The 14638-nt window shown below is 46.4% G+C and overlaps 1 protein-coding gene across 2 annotated transcripts in view; it reads left to right on the top strand.

Moving 5' to 3' along the window:
- Positions 1 to 6351: 6351 nt before the first annotated feature.
- Positions 6352 to 14638, top strand: part of GRHL1 (grainyhead like transcription factor 1) — a 69380-nt gene continuing 61093 nt past the window's right edge. For both annotated transcript variants that reach the window (XM_040224944.1, XM_040224943.1), the window contains exons 1-3: positions 6352 to 6512; positions 9613 to 9799; positions 12285 to 12355. In XM_040224944.1, the coding sequence (XP_040080878.1) occupies positions 6493 to 6512; positions 9613 to 9799; positions 12285 to 12355 (278 nt within the window). In that variant the 5' untranslated portion in view covers positions 6352 to 6492. The remainder of the gene's footprint in view (positions 6513 to 9612; positions 9800 to 12284; positions 12356 to 14638) is intronic.

The following is a 14638-nucleotide window of genomic DNA, read 5'->3' as shown; positions in this document are numbered from 1 at the left end:
AAGGGTAGCTGAGGAGCTGGTGGAGAAATTTGTATGGGAGGGGAAGGGGTCCTGGAGGAGATGACATTGGAGGTTGGCCTTGAAAGAAGAATAGGGACAGGAAGAGATGAGGTGGAGAGAAGAAAAAGCACAGGCAACCAGGGGCCTGAAATTGCCGGATGCTATCAGGGGACTCTGTGATGGGGTCCGGGTGCAGGGTGCTCTTAACTGGGACATACATTTGTGACTGTGTGTTGGGGAACTTGAATGCCAGGCTTAGGAGCTTGGACTGCCATCTGTAAACTGTGCGCAGCTAAGATCAGAACTACTCTTAGCAACTGCTGTTAGAATCAGGAGAGATTGAAGCTGGAAGGGACCAGATGACCCATCCAACCTCGTCCTTTCCCAGAGGCCCAGAGAGAAGTGACTCCACTGAACTTACCCAGCAGGTCAGTAGGACCTGGGCTAGTACCTAGATCTGTGACATTCCCAATCCACCTTCCAGTCTGTCTTTCCACTTCTACGGGGCTGATAAAACCCAGGGGTCTCCTATGGGAGCACGGCCCCAAATTCATTTCCTGTTCTGAAGCTCAAGACTTGGGAAGCTACCTACCTCAAAGATCTGCCTTCTCTTAAAAAAAAAAAATGACCCTATCCTTGACCTTAAAAATGTCATTGCCAAACAGTTGGAAGGACACTAAACCTCACTTGTGATTTTTTAAAATGCAAATTAAAAAAAAATGAGATACTAGTTTTCATCTAAAGGCTAGCAAAGTCTGAGTGTGCTCCTGTCTGGGGAGGTGGCACTTTAGGTAGTCCCATGTCCTGTTGGTAGCAGTCCAACGGGAGCAGCCTTTTGGAAAACAGCTGGGTAAGATCTATACAGATTGGACTGTGCACACCTTTTTCACAGCACTTCCAGTTCTGGGGATTTATTCTATGTCTGTGCTTGACCAAGTGTGCAGAGTGTGTAGATAGAGGGATGTATATTACAGAATGTAATTGTGGAAAACTGGAGATAAAAACACTAATTGCTTGCAGGTAGGGTCTACTTATCATATATCAATACAAAGAAATAATCTGCAGCCATTTTTTTTTCAGAGAGAGAGAGAGAGCTTTATTGAAACATTTAATACTGTGCTATTTCAAGTAAAAAACTTCACATTTTGCATAGAATTTAATTACATCTTACTTCATAAGCAAGTTGTGTCTGACTCTTGCGACTGCATGGACTGTAGGCCCACCAGGCTCCTCTGTCCATGGCATTTCCCAGGCAAGAATATTGGAGTGGGTTGCCATTTCCTTCTCCAGGGGATCTTCCCAAACCAGAGATCGAACTCAGATCTTCTGCACTCAAGTGGGTCTCCTGCATTGCAGGCAGATTCTTTAATGAGTGAGCCACCAGGGAAGCTGATGCATAGTCTCAATAGTATATATATATATATATATATATATACATGTCAATCGCCATCTCCCAATTCAACTGACCCCACAACAGTCATTTTTAAAAATACAGGTGATGTATAGGTGCTGACATGGAAAACGTGTAAGACTCTACAGTAAGTGACAATGAGTAAGCTGAAGAGGGCCGTACTCCACTGTATAAGAAAATATACCATATGTATATTACTTGTGGATATACAGGAAATATCTGGAAAGTTATAGGAAAACTGGAAGCAGTGGTTATCTCTTGGGAGGAGGGACAGGATGGAGGAGGGAGCAGCTCTGTGCTCTAAACCCTCTGTATTGCTTACATCTTCTTCTTTTTAAACTATAAATATGTATTATTTTTATAATTCAAGAATAGTAGAAAAAATTTAAATAAAAAAGATATTGTCAACAGCTTACAAATACAGGATTTTTTTTTTACATTTAAAACAATTATTTATTTTTAATTGAAGAAAATCACTCGACAATATCACACTGGTTTCTGCCATGCATCAACATGAATCAGTCATAGGTACACATATATCCCCTCCCTCTTGAACCTCCCTCCCCCTCTCCCTGCATTCCTACCCCTCTAGGTTGTTACAGAGCCCTGGTTTGAGCTCCCTGGGTCACACAGCAAATTCCAACTGGCTATACAGATATGGATTTTAACTTCCATTTTAGAGAGCAATTAAAGACAAATGAAATCAGCTGGTATTCAGATTTACAAAATAGACCCAATGTTTTTTATTAACACATTGATTTTCTAATAACCTCTGGCCTTTACTGTTCTTGTTTCTGGTTTTGTGGTTTGGTGTTTATTCATTCATTCCGTATTGATCTTGTGCCTATTACATATCAGACTGTGGTGTTGGAGGAGACTTTTGAGAGTCCCTTGGACTGCAAGGAGATCCAACCAGTCCATCCTAAAGAAAATCAGTCCTGAATATTCACTGGAAGGACTGATGCTGATCCTGAAGCTCCAGTCCTTTGGCCACCTGATGCGAAGAATTGACTCATTTGAAAAGACCCTGATGCTGGGAAAGATTGAAGGCGGGAGGAGAAGGGGACGATGGAGGATGAGACGGTTGGATGATGACTCAATGGACATGAGTTTGAGTAAACTCTGGGAGTTGTTGATGGACAGGGAGACCTGGCGTACTGCAGTCCATGGGGTTGCAAAGAGTCGGACACGACTGAGCGACTGAACTGAACTGATGTATCAGACAGGGGAATGGAAGCATGAGACTGTGCATCTCCTGCAATAGGAGGGTCATTTAAACCAGTCGAAAATGTGATGCTGATGGGAGGAGGCTGAAGAGCAGAACGGATGCCTGCAGAGGAACATTGTCTCTTCAGGGATCACTTCCTGGACATCTTCTGGGTGGATACCAGGAGGCTGGGGACAAGAAAATGGAAGCAGTATAATCCCCGCTCTCTCTTGAAAAGCTCCCACTATGGTGGATACAGATGCAAGCAGAGAATCAAGTGTTAACAGACAGACGGTGGTAAGTGTGGTAACAGGGTGATGCTTAAGCACTATGTGTGCACGTGGGACACTTAACCCAGCCCAGAAGGCTGTGGAGGCCGCCTGAAGGAAGGGGAGGGAGTCCAGGCCCGGCCTGGAGGGTGGAGTGGGCTCTCCCAAGCAGCAAGATGAGCAGTAGGGGGTGGGGGTTGGGGGTGGGGCGGGGGAGGTTCCCAAGGGAGAGGACCACGGCCAGGAGCAGAGTTGCAAAAGGGCAGGCAAGCTGATCAGGCACACTCCATGCAAAGGCATTGGGACTTATATTCTGAGTGAAATAAGGTGATGTGATCTAAAATCTGTGCTTTGTATAGGTCCCTCTGGCCATATCTGGAGATGGATCAGAGGAAGAAGAGGGAAAGACTACGTACAGAGACATTGTTTCTCAAGTTGAGTCTCGTCTGCAGCACAACTCTGCGGAGCTGCACCATACCTGGGAACCACCCAGGTTTAATTTGTTTTTAAAGTTAGCCCACTTTAAAAAAAATAAAATTTCTTTAAACAAGTTAGTGAGTAAGAAAAACGAAGAGACTCTCTGGCTTTAGCATGGTACTCAGGGCTAGAAGACAGACGCTGCAATGGCAGAAAAGTGAAAAAAGTGAAGGTGAAGTCGCTTCAGTCATGTCTGACTCTTTGCAACCCCATGAACCGTACGTAGCCTCCCAGGATCCTCTGTCCATGGGATTTTCCAGGCAAGGATACTGGAGTGGGTTGTCATTTCCTTCTCCAGGGGATCTTCCCAATCCAGGGATTGATCCTGGGGCTCTGGCACTGCAGGAAGACTCTTTACCGACTGAGCCACAAGGAAGGAGACAGTGAGAGGTGTCTGTGGCTGCTGTTTAGGCCCCAAGAGACCTGGAGACCAGGGAGCAGGAAGATGGTGGGAGTAGATGAGGGGCTAGGGCTAAGTAGAGGTCCCGATGGCCTCCATGTTGCTAAATCCTCATCTTCCTTGACGTCCTGGCAGCATGTGACCTGGTTGACCACGGTTTCCTCCTTGGTTCCGTTTTCCTCCTCCCTCAGGGACCGCCCCCCGCCCCCCCCCCCCCGGCCTGTTTTCTCTGCAGAATCCTCCCTCTCTGTGTTGGAGGCTCCAGGATCCAGTGTTGGGCCTGTTCTTTCCTCCCCACGGCCACGGTGATTCACCCCATCTCCAGACTCTCAACACCATCTCCGTACTGATGGTTCTCAGATGTCTTTTCAACCCAGACGTCTCCCTGCAACTCCAGACTCATATCCAGTCATCTCCTGATATGTCTACTTGGGTCTCCAATAAAAGCCTTGAAATGAACATGTTTAAAATGCAACTCCTGACCTCCCCCAGACCTCCGCTGCCTGCAGTCTTCCCCATCTCAGCGATGGCTGAGCATTCTTCTCAGTTTTTGGCTGCAAACCTTGTAGTCCTTGGCTCTCTCTCTTTTTTTCTCACATCTCATATCTGATTTTTAGGAAATCTTGTTGGTTTTACCTCCAGAATAGATCCAGCATTTGACCATTTCTCACCACTCTACCCCACCACCCTAAGCCAAGTAACTGTTTTCTTTGGCCTGGTCTCCCTGCTCCCAGATCTGTCCCCTACCAGCCAACAGCCAGCTTCATCACTTTAAAACAACAAAGGCAAAACAACACGTGCCTTTGTTATTATTCAGTTGCTCAGTCCTGTCTGACTCTTTGCAACCCCACAGACGGCAGCACACCAGGCTTCGCTGTCCTTCAACATCCCCCAGAGCTTGCTCAAACTCATGTCCATTGAGTCACGTGCCGGCCATATGCCAACCCTTTCAATGCCTCCCCTCCTCACTCAGTAAAACCCAAGTCTGCAAAAAGGCCCGCAAGGCCTGCAGCCTTCCCTGTCGCCATCTCCCCTGTCCTTCAGCACTCCAGCCCTTCAGTGCGGGGTTACTGAACACACCAGGTGTTCCCAACTTCTGCGGTGCCATGCCTCCACCTGGACCACCCCTCCCCACCTCCTGAAGGCCTCACCTCCTTCAAGACTTCAAACGGATCCCACCCTCTGCTCCCAGCTGCTGCCTCTACTTTCCCTCCCTCATAGCTTTCTAACCTATCGGTACAATTAATTAATTTTGTTATGGCCCCGTACCCCCAAGTCGGATGCTGGAAGAAGGCAGGGAATACTGTCCGCTGTGCTCACTGCAGGTATCCCCAGCACCTAGAGCAGTGCCTGGCACAGAGGCTGGTCTCTCAATAAATACTTGTGGAAGAAGGAAGAGCAGACCCTGGAGAAGGGAGCTTCCACTTGGAAAGGCCAGCTGGGGCCAGGAGTAGGCAGGGGTGGAAATGCACAGAAGCTGGCCGGGGAGAGGAGTGACAGAGGAGTGATGCGACTTGGGGGTGCTGGGAGGGGCGGCAGTGGTGGGGGGTAAGAATGCAGGGTGGCTGGAGACGTCCAGATGCAGTTCCCAGAGGGCTAAAGAGGTGGGCAGGGATGGAAGTTCGAGGCTGGCGGAGGCGCCCGGAGTTGGGGGAGGGGGCCCGCAGAAGAGGGGGAGGAACGGGCACTTGGGATGGGAGCGGCTGGGGTGATGCTGGGGCTACCACTGGGCGGACACCCACCCAACCCTGGCCGCGCGGCGGCGGGGCGGGAGGCGAGAGAGAAGCGCCGTCTTAGGCGGTCGTGGCAGTTTTGCGGCGACTGTCATACAGCGAACAATCTAAAGTGGATGAACAGGGTGGGGGGTGGGGAGGGAGGTGGTTCTAAAGCCAGACAGCTTCGGGCGGCGGCGTCGAGGACCGGGATAAGGCGAGGAGGGACACGTCTGCGCTTCCTCGGGTAAAAGGCAGAGAAGCCTCAAAAGGAAGGGGGTCGCGCTCGGAGAAGTGAGAGGGGCGAGAGGGTGCAGGGCCCCGGCTCCACCGGCCCCAGGCCGGGAGATGCCCGAGGCGGCAGAGCAGCGGACCGCGGAGCGCCGTGAGGATGCAGCCGCCGGGTGGGGAGGGGAGGCTCCATCACTGGAGCGGCGGTGGGCTTGGAAGAGCGCCCAGGGCCCCGGGAAGGCGGTGCCGGGGCCCGGCCAGTCCGGCGGGTGCGGCGGCCGAGCACGGTGGCCGCGGGGCACAGCGGGGACGCAGCGCCCGGCCTCCCCAGCCGCGGGCGCGCCAGGGACCGCCGAGCGGCAGCAAGTGCGTGCCCGAGGGCCTCGCGGCTTGGCCGGAGTCTGGGCCAGAGCTGGGCCCCGGAGCGCCGGGCGCGCCGCACAGACGCGGCCACGCGGAGCGGCCGGGCCCCGCCCCGCCCCCCAGGGGCCCATCGGCCCCGCCCCGCGGACCGGCCCGCCGGCCAATCAGACCGCGGAGCCCGCCCCCCGAGGCCCCGAGGCCCCGCCCCGTGCAGGCACCGCCAGCCAATGGGAGGCTAAGGAGGGGCCCTCTGTGCTCGCTGCCCGTGCCCGGCCGGCTCCGAGCGAGAAAAGCCGACCCAACCCGTCCGGGCCGCCGCTCCGGACCCGCCGCCGCCGCCGCCGCCTCCTCCCCCTCGGATCGGGTGTACTGTCCCAACCCGAAAGTCCAGTTCTGCGGCCCGGCAGCGGCGAGCTAGCGCGATGACACAGGAGTACGACAAGTGAGTGAGGGCGCCGGCGTACGCGAGGCCGGCCGTGCCGCCGGGGCCGCTGCTGCCCGCCCGCCCGCCCGGTCGGCCGCACCTGACGCGAGGCCGAGCGAGGGGCGCGGGGCCGGGCGGCGGGAGGGGGCTCGGGGCTAGCTGTCCGCGGCCTCGGCTTCTCTGCACCCCCTCCCTGCCTTTGTTCCTCCAAAGCCCCCCTGCCCAGAGAGAGACCCCTGCCATGGGGGGGTGCGGCCCTGAGCTACGGAGTGGAACCCCCCATCTCTCCCGCAGCTTCGGGGTCCTGGTCTGGGGTGGGTGGGGGGCCACCCCTCCGGCGCGCCTCGATTCTGCTCTCCGGGGGAGGGGGGCGCGGAGGCCTCGTCTCCCACCCCCCACCTCCCCCCCGCCCCTAACCCGGGCGGCTTTGCTCTTTGGGACGCACTCCGCGGCTGCAAAAGGGGAGTCTTCTCAGGTAATCAAGTCTCTCGTCGCTCAACCGTGTCGTTCGGTCTCCTGCTAGAACCTCGGAATCGAGAGATCTAGGGAAAAGTTGAAGTGCTTGGGTCTCCTGGCATTTTCTTTTTTTTTTCCCCCTGGCTGACTGTGTGAGTGAGAAAATTGCTGTAGGAGTTCTTTTGCCGCTTGCATCATTGGTGGTAATTACAGATTGCTGTAATTAAAAATGCTCAGAAATATCAAGAAGGATGAGACTTTGAAATCAGGGTGGTAAACTAGGAAGCTTTGTACTTACTAATAATGCTTTCTGGAGCTCGTGATTGAAGAAATGTTTTCATAAACTGTAAGGCGGTAATGTAAGCCGTTAACATTAGGAGACACCGGGCGAGGGACGCTTCTGTATCTCCTTTGCAGCTTTTCTGTAAATATAAAATTGTTCAGAAAAAAATGCAAGTAAGTCGCACCCAACCAATCAGTTATATTTGAGATCAGTGAATCCAGGGCACAGCAGTACTTCTCCCAGTTTTGTAATTAATTGCTGAGAATCATTTTGTGTAAGGGTGCTCTTTTTCTGGAGGAGAGGTTTAGATAGTATTATATATGGAACAGCTTAAGTGGAATAACTTAAATTAACCTTGTGTTGTACTGTATGAAGATAAATTATTGCTTGAAAATATATAATTCAAGGAGAGGGCAGTGATGAGCCTTTAGGGACTGTCATGAGGAAGTAAACTAAAAAAGGCAGCTGGTTTCGTGTTTATTTCTTGACTTATAGTTTAGATAAGGCATATTTCCAGAGCTAAAATTTTGACCTGAGGCACAGTTTGGAAATAGTTTAAGACACCTTCAGGGTGATCACACATAAAATCATTTGCAAAGAAACATTTATTTTCTGTTGTTTGTGCAGATTTGGGATGGGGGTAGGAGAAGAAGGGAAGCTGAAGAACTAGCATTAGGGGAACTGAATGAGCCAAGTGCTGTCATAGTCTTCTGGAAGTAGCTATTATACTATTAATATTACAGCTTAGCAAGATCCCAGAGAGTCATCCCGAGGTACCACTGGCTCAGCAGCTCTTGTTCTCTCCTGGTGGCACAAGGAATGCTCCTTTGTATATTCTTAATTTTTTTTTTAATTTGAGATTTGTGGGAAGTCTTCATTTTTAAACCAACCATGCACTTTGAACAAACCATTGTGTTTGTTTTGGGTTAAAATAGTATACCACCTTCAAGATTTCTTTCCTACCAAATGTGCACTTCTTGAAATAAGATTTAATTTTGACTGAGGATGAATTAAGTTGTTAGATTCCCTCCTCCCCTCCTTTTTCAGAATCTCTGTTTTTAAAGGGCCTAGGTGACTGCCAAACCCTAACCTTGTTGATTACTTGAGAAGATAATGAGTCTTTCTACATTCACTTTTAGAGTAGGTAGGTCACCTTTAGGCAATTTACATATTTCATTTGTGTGTTGCAATGAGAATAGCTCCTTTAATTTGCTTGTTAGAATGGTGATGATTCGGAGTAGTTCTGAATATTTAAACTTTTTTTTTTTTTTTCAAAGAAGAAAAGTGCTTGATTTTGCTGGAGGTAGTTTTCCACTTTTTCTTTTTATTGACTTACTAAACAGAGCCAACTGAACAGTTGTTGAGGCTGTTTACATTTCAGGTTTTTGGAATCAGTCATGTTTGCTTTACTCTTTTAAGTTAAATCTTCTATAAGACTCTACTAAAGTTCTCCGTTGACGTTCTGGATTTTCCCCACCAAACTACAGCATTAATGTGAAACAGTTCTTGCCCCGTATGAAAAACCAGGAAAGATTTTTGAGGACAGGTTCCCCAACCTATTTCCTTAAAAAAAAATCTCTTTTTGTCCAGCGGCTTCATTTATTATTGTAGATTCTTAAGTGTTTATCTCTAAGATAAACAGTGAACTCCCATGCCAGAAAATTGTGTCTCCTTATTGGTTTACAGTCCCCTTTGGCCACATTCCATGCTCAATCTGCTGGCAATCAGTAGAATATTCTAACTTTCTCATATACCCCCGAGGATTAAACCAAGTTATCCCTTCTTCCTTCCATCCCCCTCTTCTCTCCCCTTGTTGGTAGTTTGAGGCATGGCATCACCGGGAAAAGAGGGAAATAGCAGGATAGCAGCTTGAGGATGGAACCAGATGTACTTTTGAGGAGGGGACAGTCCTGAGTGCCTGTGTTTGAGGAGAGTGCGTGTTCTCCTTGGCCTTGCTTTGTCCTTGTGTTTGTTTATGTAAAGCGTTTGAATAGCTTCACATTTTCTTGGAGTGAGTTTTTGACTTTTGGTTTTAGTGGGGTTTGTTTTGTGTGTCACTTAGTGTGTCCTGGGTTCCACGTGAAGGTAACTGCAGGTTCCCTGGCTGTCTAAATACTGTACATCTTCCTGGATGACCCATTGGGCTACATTTAAGTGGGTTGTCTTCTGATCGTGTCTTAACTTACTTTACTAATGATGAAATAATGAAACAGTGGACTCTCTTATTGCAAAATCAAGAATTGGCTGTTTGCTTTTTCAAAAATTAGCTTATGATGATTTGCAATAGAAGATGTAATATATATATATATATAGAGAGACACACACACACACATATATATGTTGTTTTTTTCTTTTCTTTCAAAAAAAATCTCTCCCAAGCAAACGGCCAGTCTTGGTTCTTCAGAATGAAGCACTTTATTCACAGCGGCGTTCCTATACTAGTGAGGATGAAGCCTGGAAGTCTTTCCTGGAAAACCCGCTCACTGCAGCAACCAAAGCGATGATGAGTATCAATGGAGATGAGGACAGTGCCGCCGCGCTGGGCTTGCTCTATGACTACTACAAGGTGGGTTTGCTTGCTCTTCAGAACCCTGTAACTACTGTGCAAGGTGCACTTGATCCAACAGGGTAAAAAACAGTAATTTGCTGGTAGACTGTAATGCAAGTTGCTTCTGTAGTGACTATAAATAGTTTAATGAGTGCTTTGACGTACTGTGGTTCAAAGCTGAAAATCTACAATCACAGAATCAAAAGGTTGTTTCTAAAACGTATGCAGTAGCCAACTGTTCTGGCTCTATCTGAAAGGTGAAGCTACTGCGAAAGAAGAAATTCACTGTGTCTTAATGAGGGTGATCATTTCTTCAGAGGTAGCTCTTAGTGCCATCAAGAGTGGACAGGGGTTCCCTTTGCCTGTGCGCTAACCCTTTCTTCCTAGGTAGTCAGCGTGGTTTCCTTGCCCCTAAATGGTATTGGAGGGCATCTGATTTGATTTGATTCTGAAATTTCATGGGGTAAAAAAAAAAAACCTCATATTTTCTAGTTTAAGGTTCAGGATGTGTTTTATTGTGTATTCCTCGAGGTTTGGATTAGTTTTAATTCAGTGCAGTCTGTCCTCTGCCTGAAGCTTTACCTGGTGTTTGTATCTGGATTGACATCCCTGGTCTGTGTCATCATCATTGTCCCAGTGATACCAGGTACCACCTATTGATTACCTGTGCTGTGCTAGACATGTTACCAGAATGCATGCTGTTTCTGATCCCTCCAGGAACCCTGCAAGTTCTGTGCCATTATCCCCATTTTGTGGGTGATAAAAAATAAGGTTCTCAGGTCACATGACTGGTATGTACAGCCAGGACTTTGGGTTGTGCCAGGCCCCCTCTTCCATATGCCATGCTGCCTCCTGGGGGCAGGGCTTTGCTTGCTGTGTTCACTCTGGCATTCTTTTCAACCAATAACCCACATGCAGGGATGGCTATATATTATAGTTTATTTTCACCATCTTTCTGTCTTTAAAACTTCCACATCTATAGAAAATTTAAAATAACAAGATAGCTTACTGTCAGATTCACCAGTTTCCAGCTCTTTGTTACATTCTGACACTGTATTCTTTTTGGAATACAAGAAATGCAGAGGGTAAAAAGCAAGGAAGATAGATAGCTTGATTATCAAAATTGGGTGGGGAGGGGGAACCTAAACCAAAGCTCTGTTTTCTGATGTAAGGCCATGTGTCCAGCTTGTTGTATTTGAGAGAATGAGGTAAGGTGTTTTTTTTTTTTTTTTCCCCTTTAGATATAAATGGAAACTTGCATAGTAACCAAGGATGCTAGAAGAAACTTTGCCTGGGAAGTGTAGCCACAAAGGGTTCCTTTGAAGTAGAACTTATATATCTGTTCTTCTTGTGGCTTGTTTTATTGACTCAGTATAGAAGCTGTAAGTTCCTAAGTATTAATTATGAAGTTTGAAGTTAGATATTTTAAACTGAAACTTTCTAGAATGGGAGGAAACCAACAAGTTTAGTGCCAGAAAAACCTGTGTAATAACACTAGTTGCAGTGATTGTATGTGCGTGTGTTTTAAATAAAGGGTCCTAAAAGTATTATACATCTTAGGAGGAAATAAATCCTCATGTCTGTCCATCAAGGGTGGCAGTCTCAGTAGCACTGTATGTCAGTCTTCTTGCAACAGATGTGGGGTTATTTATTTTCCTTTTTTAAACCAACTGACTTACTTGTTTCAATTCTTTGAATGTACCCCTCAGTCATTTTTCCATAATAACCTTGGTAAAGCTTAAAAAACACGTTGTTACTACCAGAAACAATAATTCATTCTGTTTTTAAGGGTAAAATACGAACGTAGGAATAGAGTTTCTACTTTTACGTTGAAAATGCCTAGTTTCAAACGTCTTATTGTTTTTGGAGTGTGTATTGCAGATAAGTCTCAGTTGGGTTGATGTCTACAGGACACCCACTAATGTTGGCCTGCTCTCACCTGTGCAGAGAAGCAGGCTCAAAAAAGGAATAGACCCAACAGAGTCCACTTTGTCCTTTGAGTGACAGACATTGTGAATCCCAGTGTCTCTGACGAAATGTATCATTTGGAGTTACTGTTTAGATCTTGGAGTGAACTGTTAATGTGGCTGATGCCTTTGATTTTGCATTTGATCCGAAGGGAAGGGTAGCAGAGAAGAGCAGGGAGAACGCTGAAAGAGCCTGGTTGTCTTTTCAGTAGCTTCTCCTCTGTTATGTTATGGGTAAAACCCAACCAGAGGTATTTCTCTTAAGAGATGAAACCCACACTCCATGACAAAGTAAATTTGTGATGTTTTGAGTTTCTTGGCCAACTGAATAGAAGCTGGTTTTTGCATATCAACCCAGTGGCCAGATTGTGGACTCCTTGAGAGCAGAGACTGTCTTATTCATTGTGTGCCCTTGGTGCTGGGGTTCGGTAGGCAGTCCATAATCATCTGAAGGGTTGCACTTACCAAAAAGTAGGGACTGTGTCTCTACTTCGGGAGTGAGAACGAAACTGTGGTCCTGTATGTTGATATCTCAGGTTCCGCGAGAGAGAAGGTCATCAGCAGCAAAGGCAGATGTTGAGCACCCCGAGCCGGACCATAGCAAAAGGTAAGGTTTAAGACAGAGCGTGAAACAGTGCCCTACAAATTCCAAGTTTCTGTGAAAGTTAAAGCAAGAACTTGTTTAAGTGAATAGGAACTAGAGGAAGACATAGGTAAGTTGGACTCTTTATGTCTGAACACAGATTTCATTACTGATCTGCCCCTTACTCTGATTCTGTTACTGAGAAGTCACCAGTTTCTGTAGGAGAAGTTCCCTTTTCCTGAAAACAAAAACAATAACTTTCTCCTCATCCAAAGGGTTTTTTTCTTTTTTTTAACTAACAACATGACTGCACTGTTTGCTTATTTGTCTTAAGTTTTCTTAAGAACAGTGTGGCTTAAGGCAATGGCAGGGGTCCATTTAAAAAAGTCATCACCGATGACCTTAAGTAACTATCCATGTGAAACTTAATAGAGTATGTTCAGCTGTGTTCCAAATGCCTATTGAGGTTATTTTTGAAATATTTTAAGTTAAAACTTTCAGAAAATTAAGGCTTGACTTTATAGACCTGGGAAAAAAGCTAAATATATCTTTAAAATTGTTCTGAGTTCTATTAGTAATACAAGAATGAAACATTTTTGAAGAAAGAATGATCACCCGGAATCCCACTCTGCCGACAGTTTATCTGATTACTGTTTGGGCAGGCAGGTGCATTTCATGTGGTTGTGGTTGTATTCACAGGTAGGATTTTCTTCTACTTAATACATTACATAAGTTTTTTCTACATTACTGTTTTAGTCTTCATAATTTGGAAAAGGGCTTATAGCTTTTATTTTTTACTTTTTGTTATAGGCACTTTCAAACATAACAAAAGTAGAGAAGTAGCATAAGCCAGTAGGTACTCAGCTTCAACTGTTATCAGCTTAATTCCTGCTGTTGATCCTTGCTGCTGCTGTTGTTGTTCAGCCCCTAAGTCATGTCCGACTCTTGTGACCCCATGGACTGCAACGCGCCAGACTCCCCTGTCCTTCACTGTCTCCCGGAATTTGCTCAAATTCATGTCCATTGAGTCAGTGATGCTATTTAACCATTTCATCCTCTTTCACCCCCTTCTCCTCCTGCCCTCAATCTTTCCCAGCATCAGCGTCTTTTCCAGTGAGTTGGCACTTTTCATCAGGTGGTCAAAGTATTGGAGTTTCAGCTTCAGCATCAGTTCTTCCAATGAATATTTAGAGTTGATTTCCTTTAGGATTGACTGGTATCTGTTTGATCTGCTCTTCCCTTTCTCCAACTTTCTAATTAGTTAATATTTAAATTTTGTTTATTTTTGCTGGAGTATTTTAAATCAAACCCTAGCTATCCTCAGTATCAGGGCTGTATCTGATTTTTCCTGTTACAAAGCCTTAATGAACAACTTTCTAGATAGCTTTTTCTTTTTTCTCCTTTTTCTCTAAAGAAATTTCTTTAAAATAGTCATGGGAGTGAATTTATGGTTTTGACTATTTTATTGATCTTGAAATCTGCCAAATTACCAAATTGTTTTTTTTCCTTGTATCAGCCTGTATGATTTGAGGGAACTTTGAAAATTTATGAATTTTACCCTAAGTTAAATATCATCTTATATTGCACAGGATATTTGTTGAGCCAAAAGTAACTCTATGTTGATGTATATGATGGTTCAATACAATCATGGGGTGAGGGGTGGTGTTGGTGAAAGTGTTAGTCGCTCAGTCCATGTCCGACTCTTTGTGACCCCATGGACTGTATGTAGCCCACCAGACTCCTCTGTCCATGGAATTCTCCAGGCCAGAACACTGGAGTAGGTAGCCATTCCTTTCTCCAGCGGATCTTCCCCACCCAGGGATCAAACCCAGGTCTCCCGCATTGCAGGCGGATTCTTTACAAGCACTGAGCCATCCTGGAAGCCCCCAGGAAAAGTGACGGCTGTGGGCCCCCGTGTGCCAGGCATCACTGCACACTTTTCAGTGTACTCTCCTTTCATCCTCATCACAACCTTGTGAGGATAGGTACTATCATTATCCTCATTTATAGATGAGCATGTAGTTACTAAGAGATCTTGAATCTACCTTACCTGACTCTGGCATCTATACTTTAACCACCAGCCTATACTGCTCCAGTTAATCATGTGTGTAGCTTCAGACTGCTAGTAAAATATGCCAATTTTATGGGGGTTATTGGAAATAAAAGATAGTAGAGGAAACTCTGAGTTCTCAGCATTCCAAATGAAGTTTTACTCAGTGCTTTGACTTGTAACTGTAGAGGGCTTTTTCCTTTCTCTTGTGATGAGTTATCATGCCATTGCCTATTCATTTGGTTTCTACCAAACGT

This window comes from Oryx dammah, unplaced genomic scaffold (genome assembly GCF_014754425.2).
Source record: "Oryx dammah isolate SB20612 unplaced genomic scaffold, SCBI_Odam_1.1 HiC_scaffold_25, whole genome shotgun sequence".
In the NCBI taxonomy this organism is placed as follows: Eukaryota; Metazoa; Chordata; class Mammalia; order Artiodactyla; family Bovidae; genus Oryx; species Oryx dammah.
This window is presented reverse-complemented; position numbering and strand designations above follow the sequence as displayed.